Source organism: Thunnus maccoyii, chromosome 1, assembly GCF_910596095.1.
Source record: "Thunnus maccoyii chromosome 1, fThuMac1.1, whole genome shotgun sequence".
Lineage (NCBI taxonomy): Eukaryota > Metazoa > Chordata > Actinopteri > Scombriformes > Scombridae > Thunnus > Thunnus maccoyii.
The window spans coordinates 21492926-21514110 of NC_056533.1; the positions used below are offsets into that span (position 1 = coordinate 21492926).

Genomic DNA, 21185 nt, shown 5'->3' on the forward strand with positions numbered 1-21185 from the left:
ATTGCCTATCCCTTATTCAGCAAGCTCTTCCCTTTACAGTTCCAGTTGCAGAAATATATAGTCACCATAAATTTCTGTTATGCAACAAAATATTCTGCAAATATTAAACACGGTGAAATATAGAAATCCACCAAATTATCTCACCCTAAAGAATTAAACTTATCAAGAACACAAAAAGGAAAAGAAAAATGTTAGCACATGGTAGCAAGCATGATTTTCATGCAATATTATTTTAAAAAATAAACCCACTACATTCAGACTTTACTATCTTCTAGTTTCAACCCCTTAATGGTAGGGATGACCATACACTGAGTAACTAGAAAAATAGAAACTCTGCACAGTACACTACAATCCAACACAACAGCCCTACGGTCACTACCTTTCTGGAACTGATGCAAAAGTTGAGACTGTGTCTTATAGGTGCCATTTAAAAACAAATGAATTAAATATAATAATATATACATACACCTCTGAATATAATGTAGCCCAATACAACACCATCATAGACTCTGCCCTTGATACAACACTTCTCCAACACAGTGTCAACAACAAAATTAAAGATTTTTAAAGTTTCACGAAGATAGTGTTTGTTGCAGGCCTGTTCTACTGGATTGCATTACTGTACATTGTGAACATTAGGGTTTTTATTTTTTTGGCCAATCAATGTAGGATTTCTCTGTCAAAGGAAGATGGGAAACTGACATAATAGAACTTAACATGATACAGATGTTCCTGATCATTGGCTCTGCCCATAACATTAAGAAGATTATTGTTTTAGCATCCAGGCCCCAGACTTCAAGGCTAATAGCCATGTCTGCCAGTGGCCTGGGCTCAGTACTGCAACTCTTTAAGGTAAGGTGATACCTGAACCCCTTTTTCTCCTCTCTTCTGAAGATGAGCAATCCCATCCTGGGGCTAGTGCACCTCTCAAGACATCAGCTGAGGGTTGAAACACCACCCGCCCATCCCTCCATCCATACTGTGACGAATGGCAGGAAATCAGATGGTGGCCATGACAGGCAGATTATAAGATCCCTCTGTCTACATGACTTAGCCCTGTCTCTGCTTCTTAATCGTTAAATGTGATTAAAGCAAACAAACGAAGCATTATTAGATTAGTCAGAAGGACATGGAGTCTTTGTTGCTAATTATCTTTTCCTTTTTAATGAAATGCTGCTTGAAATTAACATTGCTCTCACTAATTTGATTTAGCATTGCCCCGAGAAATACCAGACAGCTCTGATTTGCCTGCAGTTTGAGATCCTTGTCAGGGGCTTGAGATCAAATGTTGGAGCAAGGCAAACATTTCTGTTCTTTTGCAAAGTTCACAGCAGCTGATTAAGTTACTGCTGCTGCACTTGTGCATTACAGATTATTTCAGGTGAGGCCAGAGAGAGTCTGAGACACTAAAAATGGACTAGAGAATGTTAAATTCATATAATATATAGAAGAAGATAAACAAGAAACTTAATAAAATCTAAATGTCAATGTCATATAGCGAAATTAATATTGCAGTGGTCATTTCAATGGACACTCAACTATGCTAGTGCTGATTGTGTTTGTTAGAAAGCTGTTGTGTGCTTGGATTAAAGAGGGTTAGCGTTTGTATGAATAGCGTGTGCGTGTATCTGTAACTGGCAGCGGGTGCTGCATTGTTGTTGAAAATAATCCTGTCAGCATAATCCTCCTTTGTGAGGTTCATTAATTGCATTTAAGATGGGATGCAATCTAGCTGATTCAGACCCTACTTTAGAGCTTTTCTCAGCTTTTGCTTCATAAAGCCCCTGTCGCTTCAAAGGCTATATGGTCCAGTAAAGGGTGTTTTCAGATTTTAATTTAAATTTACACTGCTTTTTATCCCTTTGACTCATAGCAGTGTGGCCACATTGTGTATACAGTGGCAAAATGAATTTAACAGCTTGCCATCTTCAGAGTGCAGCTGCTACCAACCACTGCTGCTTGGGTTGTTGAGCTAAGGGCAGCAATTGTAAATTAATCTCCTTTTTGAACAATACATTATCAATCATAAAGGGTAATATTTTACATTATATATCACATTTTTTGACAACATTCTAATTACATTGAAGATGAGATGTATATGTCAGGTTTGTTACATATGTACACTACATTCTTAATGCTTCAGGTAGTGCTGGGATATTCATTTACAGCCTTATTGCTTTGCAGCGGAAGCGGTTACACTTGTTTTGTTTTTCACTCCAAATATGTAAGTGTAACAGCAATAATCATAAACCTAAATTCTCATATACTCATCCTTGACAATATGGAGAAACAACATTTGCATGTTTACCACACAGATAATATGGGATCAGTGATAAATTTATTTATTTTTCAATATTTATTAAAATGGATAAGCATTTTCAGTAGAAATGGTGTTTAATTTATTGATTATCTGTTGCAGTTAGTAAAGATGAGAAAGATGATTTATTAAGTTAGCCATGGGGATACTTGCATACACTCTCTCTTCCCTGTACACAATAAGTCACTCCAGCTACACTTATTGCACAGCAAAGCTCTAAAATATTTTTGTAAATGTATTTCCTAATTATATTTGGCTAAGGTTTGCTTTTGATTCATGGTCACCAGTCAATTCCGCAATAGAGAAAGAGCAGGAATTTGGAGGCACTCAAGCAGCCCAATGTGAGCGAAACATAGCTTTCTCTCTCAGCCTTGCCTCTGAATTACTCTCCATTTTTATTTTCCTGAATGAAACTTCAGGAAATCCATTTAGGATGGCCTCTGCAGCTTTGGCTGTCAGAGATACAGCCGCTTAAAACCAGAGGTCACCTTCACACTTGTTTAATAGCTACTCAAAGCACCTTAGTGAGTGTGTTTTTGCCCTGACTGGCAATAAATACTCATCGACCGAGCAAGGTTTATCTTTTCTCAGTGTTTTAAAGGGATACCTCCTTTTTAACAGAATATAATGCTGGAAAACGCAATCAAACACTCATTCAGTGTAGGATTGTATAGTGGATCTGAAAAGTTTGTAGCTTGCTCTTTTGAGGATGACAGCTGTAGTCAGTAACTTGGATTTCCAGCCATTAAAATGGATTTCAACGTCCATACAAACATCTCAAACCACAGCATTATCCTATTCTCTTGTCCACCTGTATGCTCAATATGTTCCAAACATTGATCTTTTTGCCAAGATGTGCCAAAATATGGCTTAATACACAATGGTTAACTGTTTGGCTTTCTTAAAAGCAACTAGGTTTGCTTACATTGGTCCTGAGAGAAACAAACAAAAACAGCTCACAACACAAGTGATAATATGGATGCAGTGTTTTTTAGCCATATTTTGTGATGTTGTGTATGTTTGGAGTACATTAAGCATACAGAAGAACAGTGCAAACAGGGATTGGGCTGCTGGAGTGGTTTAAGAAGTTGGAATCCAAGCTGGCAACAGCTGCCTTCCTCCTCGAACCTACTGTGAGCAAATGTACTGAAAAGAATTTCCCACTCGACCCTTGTCCCAGTCTTTGACAGGCAGGGTGCTTGTTCCATGTAGTGTCTACCAGGGACCACCAGTGTTCACCCTCATAAAGTTTTTTGAATTCACCTTGTAAACTAAAATAAGACTAAGAGTCTATAGCCCTGCTACTACCTCTGTGGGGCTGAGGCACAGCAGAGTTAAATGCTCATGTCAGCATGCTCACAATCATGATGCTGACATGCTGATGTTTTGCAGGTATAATGTTTACCATGTTCATCAACTTAGTTTAGTGTGTTAGCATGCTAATATTTGCAAACTAGCTTAACACAAGGGCTGTCCCCTAAACATCAAAGATTCCAGTCATCAGTCGAGATGTCCCTCAGTCAAATCTCATTTTGTCAGTTGTATCACTACACTTTTTTAGCTACATTATTGTACACAGAGAAACATAGGCATGGCAACTATAAACATTTACAAACCAAGTCTTGTCTAAAATTACCAAGCCTAAATATAACAGAAATAGACATGGGTGATGGAAATGGAGGGCAGCACGATGGAGGGCAGCTTGACTCGTTTCTGTTCACTGCTCAGACACTCAGCTCAGGTGCTGAAAGCTAGCAGTTGGCTAACCTGCTTTTGAACAAACGCTGGTCTGACCTCCTGTACTTTATCCTGTGTGGTTGACTCTTTGGCTGACAGTGCTATCAGCAGTCAGGCAGAAGAGATGCTTGTAGTACACTGGTTTTATTCCTGAACTATGACCAGGATGCACATTTTTCATTTCTTTGACTCTGTGGTTCAATAAGACTGGACATATAGGCTGTTTAGTGTGGGGCGGGGTACTCTAATTGGGTAAAGGCTGTGAATATTATATTTATCATAATCGTGGGTAAGGTGTGCATGGATAGTAATGTTGAGTGTTTAATATAACAAAATATCTTTAGATAAGAAAAAGTTGGAAACACAGCTCCAGCTTTTAAAATATCACAGAAACAACAAATCTGTCTGTGGGCAGAGTTCAGACTCTTAAAGGACAATGTTATGTCTTATTACATGCTGATGCCACAATATTGCAGGGCTCCATGTTTATATTTTTTTTTCCCGGAAATAGCATTAATGCATATTTTTTTCACATTTAACATACAGTGTGCACAAGATGTAGAGGCAAGATGATTTAACCAAGAGATTACTAAAGAATGTCATTTTCCAAAAGTGTTAAAGTATTGACAAGTATTTACAATTTGAAAATGAGATAAAGAATTTACTTCACTGCAGAATTAAATTTTGTGCCAAAGATGCTCAGTATATATAGTAAAATAAATGTTCATAGTAGCAGATGATAAGAAATGTTGATTAAATATGTATCTGGCACATTGAAATAACAGCCTTTTGTCTTTGGCTCATCTTATTTTTCACAAGCAGCTTTCCCAAAATTTGGGGATCCTGATTCAGAACTTTTAAGCTGACAACCTTAAATTATTGATATGATATCATGAAAGTTTCATTGGGAGAATGTGAAATTGAGGTGATGTGATAAGCTAGATTGTGTTACTGGAGATGACTTATAACTCTTTTTGTGTTGTAACCACAAAAACAGTCTACTCACGATTGTGCAGTGGTGTTATAGAGGTATCTTCCCTCACAATTGATCTTTGGCTGAGTACGGACACCGGCTACAGAAAGCACACAGACCCGACATCAGCCAAGTTTAATTTTGACCTGTCATCAAGTTACTCATAGAATTACCTTAATTAGCGACAGCTGATATGACCTGCCAGCGAAAGTGATGTTCACTGTCGGCTAAAAATGAGAAGTTGTTACCTGAGTGGTCTGTACACTGCTCTTTGCTAATAAGACAGAGAGGAGATATAAAAGATTCAATAACAGATTTGTTTGTGTGGGACCTAAGTGAATATGTGTATTTTGCCAGTCCAGGTGTCAGAACCCAGAGTCACTCACACCAGTGTGCCCAAATAATATGTAGAGCCTAACTATGTGTATGTTTTGCACATGCTCATACTTAATCATGTATTAATATTTGTATATATTTAGTGCATGTATGTATTTCCCCAGATGAGATATGTTTTCTTTCATTAAAAAGGGGCAGAACAGCAGGACAACCTAGAAAATACAGCCTGCAAATAGATGTTTGTCCCTGCCATATATGTGGGAAGAAGACCCACAGTTCATTTTTTTGTCCTTTACACATAAGTTGTTTCAGGTGTATGTTTTATAATGTGTAATATGGCTTTTTTGGCATATGTAACACACACAATCGTGTGTGATTACTGGTATGAGCATTTGTGTTTTGTGTCGTCTTCTCAGCTCCATTTATTCTGGTCTTTGAGGCATATCTGTCTCTTTCTTCTGATTGTTTTTCTTTTTTTCTCTCCTCTTTTTTTTTCTCTGGCTGGTGGCAGGAGGGAACTTACCATGCATTTCACGTTGAACTCAGAGTATGTTGCTATGGTGGTTGCTAGGGATTTAGCCTAGAGTGACGTGGAAAGTCCAAATATTGAAGGTGTCCTTCTGATGCAGCGGCAATGGAAGGAATAAGCAATCGCCTCAGATAGTTTTTTTTTTAATGTGCCCTTTCATTATCATGCCTCTCTTTTGAAATATCAGAATTGATTTTCAAAACACAAAAAAGGACTGCATTAAAAGGCACGATTCAAAGAAAACAGGGAAAACATTGCTTTTCCATATAATGCTTGTTCATTAATTTTCTCATTTTGGCATGTATGTGCAGATAATTCTCTGCATCCCCCTCATAATAAACACTATCATTTTATCTATCTGTTAAACTAACAAAGGATAACTGAAAATATTTAATGTGACCAAGGGATATAGATATTTTATAACAACTAATACAACAACTTTTTTTTCACCTCCTAAAAGCCTTATTCTTTAAATGCAGTGCCCACTGATTTTGAATTGATAGATTGTACTTGACAGGTGAGGATGTACAGAGGCTGGAACAAATAATGGAAACATGTAACAATAAGTGAATATAAAATAACTGAAAAGGAGATGGGGCAGTCTTTGTCAGACATGTCCTGTTATATAAATCCTTCATTTCTGGTTTCAAGAAGGAAACCAGGAAGGAAATATTAAATGTATTTTCCCATTTGCAAAACCTCTCTTAAAGTTGTGTTTATTTTTGTATCATTAGAAGGACTATGTATCTCCAGTATTAGATAGGAATCCCTCACCTTTGGCATGGTTTCATTCTTATTTGGTGAACATAACTCACTGTGTACTAATATTTGGCCATGCACTGTGCTGTGAAAGAACATTTCAGTTAAAGGTGCTACAGTACACTGGCCATGTAAGCCACATAGGAGCTATTTCTTGAATGCTACAGTTCAGCTCTTGAAGGTGTTAATTCTGATGAAGGTCTTTTTTGATGGATTTGGTGGCTGATGTTCAAATCAAGTCTATTCTCACAATACTGACCACGCTGTATGTCAGAGTTCCTTTCAAAAGATAACATGGTATTGACCATGTACCAGTATACTGGAATTTCATTAGGAAAAAAGAAAACTGCCTGAGCAGTTAAACAGTCATATCAGCATGGTTATAACTGACTTGCATGTAGTGCATCAAATGCTTTATATGAAAGATAATACAGAGGCTGTGGGGAAGACTTGCAGTTTAATTTTTGAGAAAGTCATTATTTTATAGAAAAATGTTACCACTATGTGTCATTATTAGCTATTAGCTGGCTAACCCAGCCATGGTTAACAAAGCTTACTGTGGCTTATATTCTCTAACCAACAACCAAACATCTAAGCAGATGCCAAACCATCTGGGTATACTGTTGCACTGAATTAAGTGCTGGTGGAACAACACTGAAAGTGTTCCTAAGCTGGTGTGTATGTTAGCAGCTAATTTCTGATATTGATGCTGTTTTAGGAATGCAGCTGAGCCAAATACAAAAATAGGTAGTGATTTAAAAGGATATCAACTGTTTTGGAAAATACGTTTGTTCACTGTCTTGCCCAGAGAAACTGCAGATAAAAAAAATAGCTATAAGCTTACTCTGGCACAGTACTTCAAATGGTAACATTTATGTGTAATATTGTACATGGTCTCTTACAATAAATAAATAGATAATAGTCAGATGTGAAAAAATAATATCTTATTGTATCTTATTTTCACATTCTGTTTTGACAACAGAGAGGAGCATGTCCATCTTTACTTGGCTTGCCTTGTACCTTGGAATTAGGGGGAAACAATAAGCATTTCAGCACCTCCTAAACTGTTATCTATATTTGTTGTTTGCTAGCAAGCTCACAGAGTCACATGTGTTTTGTGCTTATGCACATCTCTGGTGTTACTAACTCTTATTAACTTCAATGACTGCTAACAGTCTATCTATTTTCAAACCAATTAATCCTCAGTTTCTAATTTTTCTAGTTTGCACTTCCAAAACCACCACCTGCCTCCTACATCCTGTCTTTTTAGGACCTTGTGTGATTTCTTTTATCATTGAGTCACTCACCAAATTGACAAATTACACCACTTATAAATAAATCACATCTTGACCCTAATGTTCTCCGTAATTACAGATCAATTTCTAAACATCTGTACATGTCATAACTGCTTTGAAACATTAAAGGCAGTCAACTCACCACTTATGTGTCCAATAATAGCTGTTTTGACAAACTACAGTCTGGTTTTCACAGACTCCATTCCACTGAAACGTCTTCAGCCAGCTTGATCTCAGTGAAGTATTTGATACTGTTTATTATGGCCTGTTATTGCACCATCTCCAGTATCAGATAGGCATCCATCACCTTTGGCATGGTTTCATTCTTATTTGTCTAACAAAACTCATTGTGTACTTATATGTACACAAGGCCTTCATTGTGTAATGAATAAACCTTTCTGACTCAGAAAGTTACATCTGGTGTACCTCAAGGCTCCATCCTGGGTCCTCCTATGTTATCAGTAGGTGATATTAATTACAATTTCGGGATCCATTTTCATTGCCATGCTGATGATACATACTTATTCATTCCAACTCAACCCAGTGAATCTTCAGTCTCTCAAATCCTTGCCTGTCTGAAATTTAAAAACTGGATGTCTTTTTCATGTTAAAAACAGATAAAACTGAAATACTTATTTTTGGACCAGCCAAACACATTTTTTAAGTCTTTTTAAAATGTCTTTCTGCATCTTGATGGTTGTGGAATTTCCACAGAGCAAAACAGCTTGGGTGTCATATTTGAGCTGTCCTTGTTACTTGAATCCCGCATTAGGTCTACTTTCAAGATAGCATTTCACCATCTATGTGATATAACCAAAATCAGTCCATTTCTCTCAGTAACTCATACAGTGATTTTGATCCATGCATTAATCTCTTCCAGGCTTGATTGTTGTGATTTCCTTTTTTTCCTAGCCTATTCCAGTCATCTATCAGTAGTAGGCCTGGGACGATATGCTTATCTCCCGAATCGATACTTGATACATGATACATACGTGATACTTGGGTGCCAATCCGATTCTTGAGTATTCACCTTTTGCTGCCCCGCCCATTTTTTCCTCTTCTGGTTCGAACGCAATTGTATTCATTCTTCCAGTTTAGTGCTAGCATAATTTACCAGCTAATGGCATTGTCAACAATGAGGAAAAACACAGTTGTGTGCTGGTTCATTTTAGACAGAAGACGTTATTTGCGATATGATTAAGTTCAGGATGCGATGTCGAAGCCAGAACTGTGTGACGCTGATAGGTGGTTCCTCTGATACACATAGCTGCTTCATCAGGTCTGCCTTTCAGTAGCTTTTCGCGCTGATCGGAGATCATCAGAGATTCAGCTCCACAAAGACATGAAATGTTCTGGTAAGTCTGTGTTTCTAATGTTTTTAACTTCCAAATCAGTCAGCATGCTGGCTTGAATTGCGAAGTAACGTCTGAAGTGTGTTTACTGTTTTTAGGCAGTGTAACAGCGGCTGCGCAGTTGGTTAGCTAACACTGTTAGAATCCTATTTTGTAAACGTATTTACCGTTTGACACAGCATGACGTTAATTATTAACTTCGGTTAACTAATGCAGGATCCTGGTGTCTAGTTAAATAGCTTGGTGACTTTCTGTTTGCTTAGCTAAAACATTTGTAATTTTTATTTTTGAACATTGGAACCTTCATGAACATAGGATTTATTGCAGGGCTGATGAGACTGCATTAGCATTGGCTAGGTATAACTAATATACTGGCAACTGAGTGTATAGATATATTCCTTTTTGACAATGTCCAAAATGCACCTTTTAGTGACAATGTGACACTATACATCACATGTGAATTCCCACAGCTTTTTTCCATTCTGGTTTACATCCACGCCAGAGCAAATGCAACCACAGCCACAGAACACATCAAGAGGACAAATTCATCCTGGGTGATTTTAATCACTGCCCAGCTGACAAATATTTAAAAAGTATTTACCAATACGTCACATGAACCACTTGCTGTGGTTCAGTCCCAAATGCATACAGGTCCATCACCACCCACCACCGAACTGCCAAACTGAAATATAGAGACAAAGTGGAGCAAACATTTATGCGAGGGAACCTCCATTCAGCTTGGCAGGGTCTCAAGAACATGGCAGATGTGAATACTGCTTCCACCACCCGCCAGCTCATTCAGGTTGCAGGCAGCAGCCTAGCATCACTCACTAATGACCTAAATTCCTTTTACACCAGATTTGAGACAGACAACAGCACCCAGCTAGATGCAACTATCTCTACACTCAAACCTGGTGACCCTGCCCTCACCATAAAAAAAGGATGCGGTGGGAGCCCTCAAGAAGTGAACACAACACCCATGCCAGACAACATCAGTGGCCATACCCTGAGGTACTGTGCTGAGCAGGTGGGGGGCGTGTTCCAGCCCCTGTTCCAGAGCTCCATGGTCAACAGCATAGTCCCCCAGGAAACACAGGTGGAAACACTCGACAGTTATTCCAATAGCCTACTGAAGAAGGGCACTATAAAGGCCCTGAATGACCTCAGGCCTATGGCTCTCACCTCTCTTGTGATGAAAGCTATAGAGGGGGTCATCAAAAACCATATCATCAAGGCAACACAGATGGACCCACTCCACTTTGCATACCACGCAGGCAGAGGTAGTGATTCCCCTATAGAATGAAATATGAGTGACACTGCTAAAATTTCTCCATGACCACTGATATCAATGGGCTACTAAAGATTTGCACTTGCACACTGCGCAAGCATGATAACACCCTACAGTGTGGAATTGTTTTGAGTCATCGACTAGTGCATCTAATCCGAGAATCCTTCCTCTCCTTATTCTTCAATGGACATCTATTTGAAAGGTACTGTTATAAAAGTAATGTAGCTCCTTTAGGGATGTGCATAATGTGTGTGTGTAGCAAGTGTGTGGTTGATCGAGTGCAGAGAGCAAGTGGCAGAAAAGTGACAGTGAATGTGAGTGGAGCAGAGGAAAAGGATAGCAGTGAGTTGTCAGTCTGGCAGTAAATGTACAGTGTGGGCTACAGTGTGTCATTTAATAAATGTTGCAGCTTCTCAAGATCAAGAGAAATCCTGCCTGTTGTGTCCTCAACTGCTGGAAAAGTGAAGGGGGTTAGCCCTGAAGTTAGCAACAATGGGTTAACCTAACCTGACCAGGCTCACTTCAGGTCGACCGACCTTTAAGGTGGACCAGCTGTTCTGATTTTGGTGTCAATCTCAGCCACACCTACTGTAAATAGAGAACAGAGAAATGTCTGGCTGCTGAGTCTCTCCCGAGTTTGGCTCAGCACCCCCACCCTCCACCCCCCGCCAATCCAAAGCAGCCAACCTGGGGGAAACACTGAGAGGGGTTGACGATGCAAAAGCATTCATTACAGACAACATACATAATCATCTGGAACACCCCAACACTACAGCAAGACTCCTATTTGCAGACTTCTCCTCAGCATTCAACACCCTGCAGCCACAGATTCTTGCTGAGAAACTCACCAACCTCTTCTACCTAGATGACCGACTAATACTGTGGATAATGGACTTTCTCACCAACAGGTCACAGAGAGTGCTGATCAACAACACCTTCTCTGACCTCCTACACACTTGAACTGGTTCCCTGCAGGGCTGTCTCCTCTCACTCCTGCATTTGATCCTCTACACTGATGACTGCAGGTACACCCAGCCAAACTGTCACATGGTCAAATTTGTTGATGACACAGTCCTCCTGTCTCTGCTTTCAGGCCCCTCACAGCATCACAGCTCAGCTCTTGATGAGTTTGTGGATTGGTGTGACAACTTCCACCTGGAGCTTAATGTGAACAAGACCGAGGAGACGGTAGTGACCTCCTCAAAGAAGCAGAGGGAACTTGCTGCGACATTCACCACCATTATCCACGGGAAGCCCATAGAGATTGTTGAGGAATATAAGTACCTGGACACAATCCTGAAGAAGCACAACTCCTCTGGGGTCAGTAAGGACACCCTCACAACATTTTACTACTCCTTCATTGAGAGTGTCATGACATTCCCCTTCACCTGCTGATTCCACTCCATCAGCCTCCAGAACAGAAATCACCTGCAGAGCACAGTCAAAGTCTGCTCCAAAATTATTGGACTTCCTGTCAGAGCCCTCTCCACCCTATGCGAGCAGCAGATGCTAAGGTCAGCTGACAGAATCCTACAGGACCCCTCACACATCCTGTTCCCTGTGTTTGAGTGGCTTCCCAGGCTTCAGAACACAGAGGAGAAGGGCAACCTTTGTCCCCAACTCCCAGCCATCCCTGTCCCTCTGCTCACCCTGCTAACCCCCCCTCCCCCCATAGAGTTCATGCACTAACACACACACACACACGCACACACAGTGACTTGCACATGACTTGGACTGATGCTGCTATCTATGTTCATTGAATCACTATGCACCTATATATTATGGAGGCAACCATCAATACATATACTGTGTGTACTCCATTGTACTTTCACTACACTAATATTATCATACTCATATCATTATAATTATTATCAATGTCTACAGCATTGTGCTGCATCATACTGCTTTATACTTTTTATTGCACTAATATTGATATATGAATATATTAATTGCACTAATCTATATTAATTGCACTATTGTTATCATTCTAATATCATTATTGTTATTATTATCATAATGTGTACATTATGCTGCATTATACTGTTTTATACTTTCATTGCACTAATATTTTTATTTTCATATAATTATTATTATCATAATGTTTACAGGTATTTTTTTTGCATTTTATGTATTATACTATTATCATAATGTGCACAGCTTATTTTTGCTTTTTACTTATTTTTAAATTTTCCTGTATTGACTCTGCTACTCTACACGCCTTTGCAAATTGCCCCTCAGGGACAAATAAAGTGTTTTGAATTGAATTGAAAAATTAGGATTTAGGATATATATATATATATATATATATACACACATACAACTTATGACCTGCATCATCTGCTTCTTCTACCCCTGGCAGTGCTGCATTACAATGTATGTGCATGACAATGGTATGTTCTGCAAATGTTCTTGGGTAGTCAGCCCCATCAAGGAGAAGCCATCATACAGTTAGCAATTTCAGTCATTTAATCTAATTAATTACTTGAGTCAGTGCATATATTAAATATTATCACTGAATGTGGTATGAATATTTTTATCTCCTCCAGCATATGTATCAGCCCTGATGGAGTCTCTGAGGGAGACCTCACCAAAGATTATGAGACAGCATAGTACAGGTCCTGCCATCAGATCACCAAACACAAGGCAGCTGGCTTCTAACTTGCACAGCCTTGACGGTTTAACGCAGGACTTAAGTGTGAAACCCTGCATGGATGTTGGGGTCCTCATTTTGCAGTTTAACATTATTACAAGTCATATTAATTCTAAAATTCATACTCATATTTACCAAGAGGTTACATTTTCTGTTTCAGACTGACTCAATTGTTTTGTTGTGTATTTATTTATATTTGAAACTTGGTAAGAGATTTATATGAAATTTGGGGAAAAAAATTTTGATCATGAATGATTGAGTGATGGGGTATTTTTTAACATTTTCACTATTTACTCATGGTTATTATATTAAAAAAACTCTCATGATTGTCTATCTCTGTGTGTATTTTGATGTAGAGCAAGATGCAGATTGAATATGAAAAACTCAAGACAGAGACTCATCAGCCAGACATTTCTCCGTTCTCTGTTAAAGAGCGGCTGAGATTGATACTAAAATGAGAATTGCCGGTCCACCTTAAAAGTCATTCCACCTTAAGTGAGCCTGGTCAAGTTAAGCTAACGCATTGTTGATAACTTCGGGGCTAACCCCCTTCGATAGATGAGTATTTTCTTTCTGTTTTTCTTCTGTTTTGAGGAGCTGCAGCATTTATCAACTGACACGCAGCCTGCACTGTACATTTACTGCCAGATTGACAACTTACTGCTAAACATTTTCTCTGCTCCGCTCGCGTTCACGTCATGTTTCTGCCGCTCGCGCAACTGCACACACACGTACACGCACTGCCTTATTCCTTAACGGAGCTACGCTACTCTTGTACCTTTCACGTATATGTCCTTTGAAGAACGAAGAGAGGGAAGATGACTAAAAAAAATCCACTATAACGTTGGGTGTTATTGTGCTCGCACAGTGTGTGAGTGAAAATCATTAGTAGCTCGTTAATATTAATGATCGTCTGAAATTTTAGCAGCAGCGCTCATAATTTTGCAGCGGCGGTGTGCCGCTGCTGAATGAATACAGGGGAAACACTGAGTCATTTTCTCATAGACTTCCATACAATCAAACTTCTTTTTGCAGCCAGTGGATGTCCCCCCCGATGGTTACAAAGCAAGCTGGTTCTTAGAAGGTTTGCTAGTTGATCCAACTGCAAACTGACATGAGCCTCAGCCCAGAACCAGCACTAGGTTCCAGCTGGTGGAAAGGGGCAATCAGATATTTTACCATATACACTAGCATACCTCCCGAGTTCTTCTCGTTCCACTTACTGTCTATTCCCAGAATTCAGACTTAAAAGACTTAAAACTCACCTGTTCTCTGTGTCCTTTAATATATATTTTCCTGTAGCCATCTGGTCAACACTTTTATATGTTTTAATCCTTTCTTTGCACTCTGTTGGTTTGATTGCCATTGTTCTCAGTGTTTTATCTCTACCTATTTTTTTTTATTAATTGTGTCACTTAATAATCTAACAATTTTATTGTTTGGTGGTTCTGCTGTTGTGTCCATTGTTTTTTGTGATTATGCACTCTAAATGAATGTTGACTTTTGTTCAAAGTTTCAAAATGCTTTAAGGTCACTATAAGGGCAGGGCTTCTGAGATGTTGTGTGCAGGATAGGAAATAATACCAATGAACATATATGTCTGGAAGTGTCACCCAAAAGTGGCCAAATATATAATGTCTGTTAACAAATTGAACCTAAATCTATAGAAGGAAGCTTGTTATGCCCTTCACTACTTAAATTGTAAACATTTGAATTTATTAAATTTGCAAACATTGTTCTGTGACATTAATCTTTCCCATTACCCTGTAAATTGGAAATGAAAAACTTGGTGACAGTAGCTGTTTGCTTTCCATATTATCTTTGATTGGATGTTTGCATTCTCCTAAATGCTTCTCTTTCTGTGTGTGATTGCTTGGTATGTAGGCTTATTAAGGCTGTTGCAATCAATGGCAGCCTAAATGATAATATCCAGTGCCCAACTCAAGAGCTGAAGGCCTGGGGAGTGAAACACCTGCCCTGCAGGTCCTCCCACTTCCTCTTGTACTGTCTTTCCCTGTCTTACAGTCCACAGCTGTAGCAGCCATCACACAACCCCAGGCAGGCTAGTTAGCCCTGAGAAAAGAGCCTGAACCCCCGATCAATAACTTTAGTCTTGTCTACTTAATTGCTCATTGGTTGACATTGGCGCCAGACTATATGTAAGTGCATGTTCCCCCCAGTGATCGACTTCGGCTCCATTTCCACCACTATCCACCTAGTGTTGGGCTTACGGTCTGCCCCTCTCTCTTTTCTCCTGTCCTCGCCTCTGTTCACCCATGTTTCGAATGGAGAAAACCTGACCTGATCGGCTTCTGCTCAGTTATCTCAGCGGGATGAGACTCCGAAGAGATGTGCTGCACTCTTACCAGGCCCGTGACTCCCAGGCTGCTCAGGTAAATATCCGGGTTTAATGACGAACAGGAAGATTAGCCAGTTACTCCCGCTCGCAATTTCATTGAGCGCCAGGAAATTAGCCGGTCTCGTTTGGGGTTTTTCTGAACGGCTTATTATATGATCTAATGCAGACACACTTTATGAGCGTGGAGCAGAGTATGGAGAGGGCAGTATTGATTGTGCTCATTGTGAATTATGTGAATAGATAAAAGTGTGAGTGTGCATATATATTAGCCAATTATGCGCTCAGGTGCTAATGTAAAAATTCTGCTGAATAAATATGAAATATGCCTCTATCAGCATCCAACCTGTGTCCCCTCGACACTAGTCATTTGAGATGATAATTGGGATAGCATGTTTGCCTTTTTCTGATGAGACGAGATATTGTGATAGCTCTCCTCAGCCTGGATTTAAATGTGTATTGATCAGTGTGAGGCTCAGGAGCTCAAATCAAAACAGCAGTGCAGCCCCTGTACACTTGCATATACTTGTGCCTTTGTTTTTCACATTATATTTTCAAGAAATCTTACAATCCACAGACATAAAACATCGGTTAGTATGTCACTTAACATAAGAAGCTAATTTGTATGTGTTCTTGCCCTCTTTTTCCAGTAGTAGTGTGCTAATGTCATGATTTAAATGAAGTATTGATCAGTTTAGGAGGGGAGAATAGAGAGAGAGGGAGCGATTGTGAGGGAAAGAAAGCAAGACCAGGGTTATCGGTGGATCGCACACAGAAAGAGAGTGCTAACGGATGAGACACGTTTTAAGCGATTCTGTGAAATGGATTTCTGCATAATCTGTATTCTTAATTCAGGAATAACCGCCATGCTCTTTTGTTTGACGTATTCCGAGAAGCAAAAATGGACACAGAGACGACAAAATGCTTTCAACTGGACATTAATGGACAGAAAGGTCTTTTTTTATTCTTGTTTTTTGTTGATTTCATGGAATATTTGCCAGCCAGTGTGCAGATGCTTAAATAATGGTTTGTCTTGGTTCCTGTCTGGGTCTCCATCTTGTCTGGCTATCATTCCCTCTGCAACGACGACACTGCAGCAGCCTCAGGCACACTGGGCTAAAGCCTCTGTCCAAGTGAACCAGAAGCTAGGTCTGTTTGTCTTCCTCTTGCTGTCCTCCCTTCCTTTCTCCCAAGCTCCCTCCTCTTCCTCTCTCTCTCTCTGTCTTTGGGTGTCTCTCTCCCCCTCTATCCCGTCCTCTCATGTGATTTAGCACAGCAAGGTTGTATTAATTAGTGGCCTGTTTATTATTGTTGACGCACTTACTGGGCAGGCAACTGTATGCTGTTTATCTCGCCATTTGCTGGACATTATGCTTTCATAGCTGTTTATAGTTAATCTGTATTATTACTGTAATACAGTAAAATGTTACCATCCCGGTATTAGTTATCACATAATTTTACACATTTGTGTTGTATTTTAATTTCATATATATATATATATATATATATATATATATATATATATATATATATATATATGACCTGCTCTGATAGTTATGTGAAATTATTTATAGTTATATATAGTTATGTGAAATTATTTATTTGTATTTTTTTTAATTAATGTTAACTATAAATTTTCACCTGAACCTGAAAGTCTTGATTTTTTTCAAAGAAGACATTTTAATTTATTCCTTGCTGAATGTTATAGTCAACGTTGAATCACTGATCAACTGATATTTTTTAGAATAAAGGCTGGATTCTACCTACCAGTTAGTATATTGTTATTTCACTGTGCAAATGCGAAGCGTGTTTCGAATAAATATTGATTTGGTTTTGAGAGTATTCAGCTTTATCTTCTGTTGTCCTTCTGACACAGAGTTAGCAGCTCCAGGCAGATATCAGGCCAGTCCTTGATGGGACAGGACCATGGCAGGCTTTATGTCTGAGTACATGCATAGTAGAATAGAGAACCATGGTGCATCTCAGCTACAGAGTGAGCAGGCAGGCTGCGCAGAGAGGATAGGCTCTGTGTACTGGATTGATTTTTCTCCTCCTCTCGCCGCCCTGCCTCCTTTTGTGGTTCAATAGCTGGACATCCAGGAGAAGGATCTCTCAGTCGCAGTCTGAACTGCAGGAGAGCCAACTGGATCTCTGGAGGAACACAGTCGCATGCAGCAATACCAAAAGCAGCTTCAGAGACAGACCATCAGGCCCAGGAGCTCCAGAGTCAGGTATAGTGCTCAATGCTAGGCCCAGGTTTTTCCAGCAGGCCTCAGACTCAGACCCATCATGCTTCATGTGCCCATCCTTATCAGTGCATTTTGAGCAGAACAGCATTGTCAAGAGCACATTTTAAATATTTCCATCCCACTGTTGTTTCATTTTGATTGTAAGTGGTTTTGCTAGAGCCATCTTAACTAGACTAATGCAGCTTGAGGAGTAACATAAAATTGTATATACTGGATGTGTATGAAGGACAGAGAGACAAATGATGAAAAATGCAAGCATCAATATGTGAAGCATTTAAATACACCAGAGCAGCACATCCAGAAAAAAATTTACACCATAGAGATAGGCAGGGATGAATGTCCACTGCACAACAGCGAGGTCGACAAACATGTTCTGTTTGACAAACAGGCACAAACTGTCACATTGACAAGCAAAAGAAACCCAGGATTCTAATGATTGATGACTGGGGTTTCCGACATGTATTCAGAAAAAAAACTCTGCTTACCACCTTCCCTAGAGAAAAACACTGACCAATCTGAACCACTGACTGTGTTGATTGCTGGTGTCTGTGTCACCTGTTGCTAAGCTTCTGGGCAGACTCTGTTTATAGTGTTCAATCAGAGACTGAGGTGTCATCTCAGTCGCACTCCCTGTATTGTTGACTGGAACATTCATAGTGCTGCCTTACCCAGTCTTACCCACTGTGAATCTCTGCTTATTTCCTCTGTTTCCCTACCACTCTTCCAGTCCTTATTAACCTTAATGATTCCCTACCCCTATTTATTTTCACTCACTTTTCAGGAGTTCTGTCACTTATTCAGAGGTTACAAAATATATGGACTCTAAATTGTTTTATTTTAATTTTAGTCCATTTTAAATTAAAGGTACCTTGTGGAGCTTTTTACCTCTAATTGCAGTGTAGCACAGTATTATAAGATGTAATGTAATAAGTCATTCCCCTTATTTTATAACTTGTAACCTTCCAACACGCTTAGTCATAAGCGATGCACGTGCACTGAACAAGCATGAAAATGACATGATGCGCGTTTTGCTGACTGCAGATGCTGGCTGTTATTGCTCTTTTGTTACCCAAGTAACAAAGAGCAATCACACTAAAAGGGTCCTTTGATGCAACTTAGTGCATCTACTTATTTACTGTATGTCCTGGTCCATAATTTATATTTCTTCTAATTTTCAAAGAAAACTTTGTAAATCTGCAACTTTCAAAGGGCTGGGCAATGTGGCCAAAAAATCTAATCTCAATTTTCTTTTCAAGTTTGAAACACCATATTTTTTAGACATTTAAGCAAGAATAATAAGACTTGCACTACCTGCAAAGCTGTCATCATTACGCATAAAATACAGATTATCCCATACAGCTATTGACTGACAGAGCACAGGAATTCCGTTTAGTTATCAGTTTCAGCACAGACAGCAGAAAAGTCAGATCACTAACTGATCTGCGCTGTTTGTGTTTTTCTGCAAGACATCAGCCTGACATCTGCAGTCTGCTGCTAGCTAGTGTGAGCTACCAGGTTAGGACACACTGAGGAAAGTAGGATGTGGAAACTGTAACTGGAAGTGATACCTCGTCAACAAACACAAACCGAGAGCACAGGTCAGTGTGCAGAGACATTTTCAGTATGTCCCTCTCGTAGATGCGACCCTTAAATTCACCACGAGATAGCCAGAGCCAGCTAAATACTTGGAGTCATGATAGTACCAGTAAACTGTGGTAGGTGCACATGTTGTGTACATGGACGTACATGTATTGTAAATGAATATCACATTCAAAGATGTTGTCCCATTCATTCCTATCAAAGTTGCTTAGTGTAGCATGAAGCCAAAAGAAGTCTGCCATGTTTCTGAGGGTTTTCTCAAGCTTCCACACTTTTAGGCCCATACAGCATGTACACTAGAGTCCTTCTCCAGCTGAGCCGGCTCAGATTATGCACGTCCTGTAGAAAGAAGAGTTGCGACACTCCCATGGACTTCTGTTGTAATCGCAGAATGTGGAAGTAACACGTGTCATGGGGCGACCAACAGTTCCAAACACTGTAGAGTTACAGTGTTGAACCCCATTCATTTCCAGTGTTCCCCAAGCATGCTCACTGGTAAGTTGACGAAACAACTGCATTTTTTTTACATTTTAATGCATTAGTTAATGTTTATCATAGCTTGTTAGATTCTAAATGCAGTTAGCTAATGTAAGCAACACTTCGCTAGCTACCATAACCAGATGTCAGTTGGCCTATGTCTACTTCAAATTAATTGCAGTTATTGGTATTCGCTGGTATACAAAGTTTATCTTTGGTTATTAGATTAAATATTAAAGTTAGCAACTCTTAGTTTCAACAGTATTAGTACATCTGATTACAATGAATTGTAGCTAGCTCAACTAAATAACATGTCTAGCTTGTATCTAGCGAGGTTGTTCCTTAGTTAATTCAGTCATTACACACATCATTTTGTTAGCACAATTGTATGTGCATCAATGACAGGTGATAAGATCAGCAGCATAAATGTTGATGATCACAGTAAAAAGAAAGTATAACTGAAGGTCACATATTTTTTCTTTTGAAGAGTTGACGTGAAAGCATGGGAGACTAACTTTGATGACCTAGCAAGCTAACTATCTATAAATGATCCAAAAAGCAATAAGGTATGTAATTGTCAATTGTATCTGTAGCATCCAAAACTTAATACCAATACCGCTTAAACAGTTGAAGATGTTTGGAGCTACAGTTAGACACAGTTAGACACTGACACAATTTCTGTTTATATAATCCCTGTGATATAGCACTTTGCCATTTCTGTAGGAGCAATGGCAAAGCTGGTGGAGAGATAGAGAGGCTGGTGGAGTGATGACCAGGTGGATGAAGTAATGGACCGGCTGGTGGAGAGATGACTGTGCTGGTGGAGCGAGGAGAGGCTGGTTAGTGGGGCTAGTGGAGAGATGACCAGGCTGGGGGTGCAATACCCAGGCTGGTGGAGTGATGACCAGGCTGGTGGAGCGACGGAGAGGCTGGTGAAGCTTTGCAGAAGCGTGATAATGACTCATTCATTTGAATCAGGTTTTTTGGAGCAGAGAGACATCTAAAACATGCAGGGCAATGGGTCCCCAGGAGAAAAACTGTGTTAGACTCTTAATATGATAGAACAGCATGCAATACACATAAGACAAGGGACCAGAAAAACAGACCCTCCATACCTATTGAGGCTGAAGCCATGCTAGGTGGTGGGACATTTGTAGGTGCAAATGTCAGACCGAACACCTCCATAGCAACGATCACGGTGTTTGTTGGGGGCCTGCTTGTTGTAGGCTTAGATGTTGCTTGGCTTTGCTGATTCTTCTTTGCCCTTT

General features: G+C 39.6%; 1 protein-coding gene across 14 annotated transcripts in view; it reads left to right on the plus strand.

Moving 5' to 3' along the window:
- LOC121887811 overlaps positions 1-21185 on the plus strand; it is a 110075-nt gene that overhangs the window by 80653 nt on the left and 8237 nt on the right. For 6 of the 14 annotated variants that reach the window (XM_042401365.1, XM_042400623.1, XM_042399226.1 and 3 more), the window contains 4 exons: positions 15528-15629; positions 16489-16545; positions 16690-16741; positions 17681-17823. In XM_042401365.1, coding sequence (XP_042257299.1) covers positions 15570-15629; positions 16489-16545; positions 16690-16741; positions 17681-17823 — 312 coding nt within the window. In that variant the 5' untranslated portion in view covers positions 15528-15569. Of the gene's footprint in view, positions 1-894; positions 13646-14121; positions 15396-15527; positions 15630-16488; positions 16546-16689; positions 16742-17680; positions 17824-19785; positions 19936-21185 lie in introns of those variants that run through there. The other 8 variants (XM_042405477.1, XM_042405558.1, XM_042402090.1 and 5 more) reach the window with 7 other exon arrangements.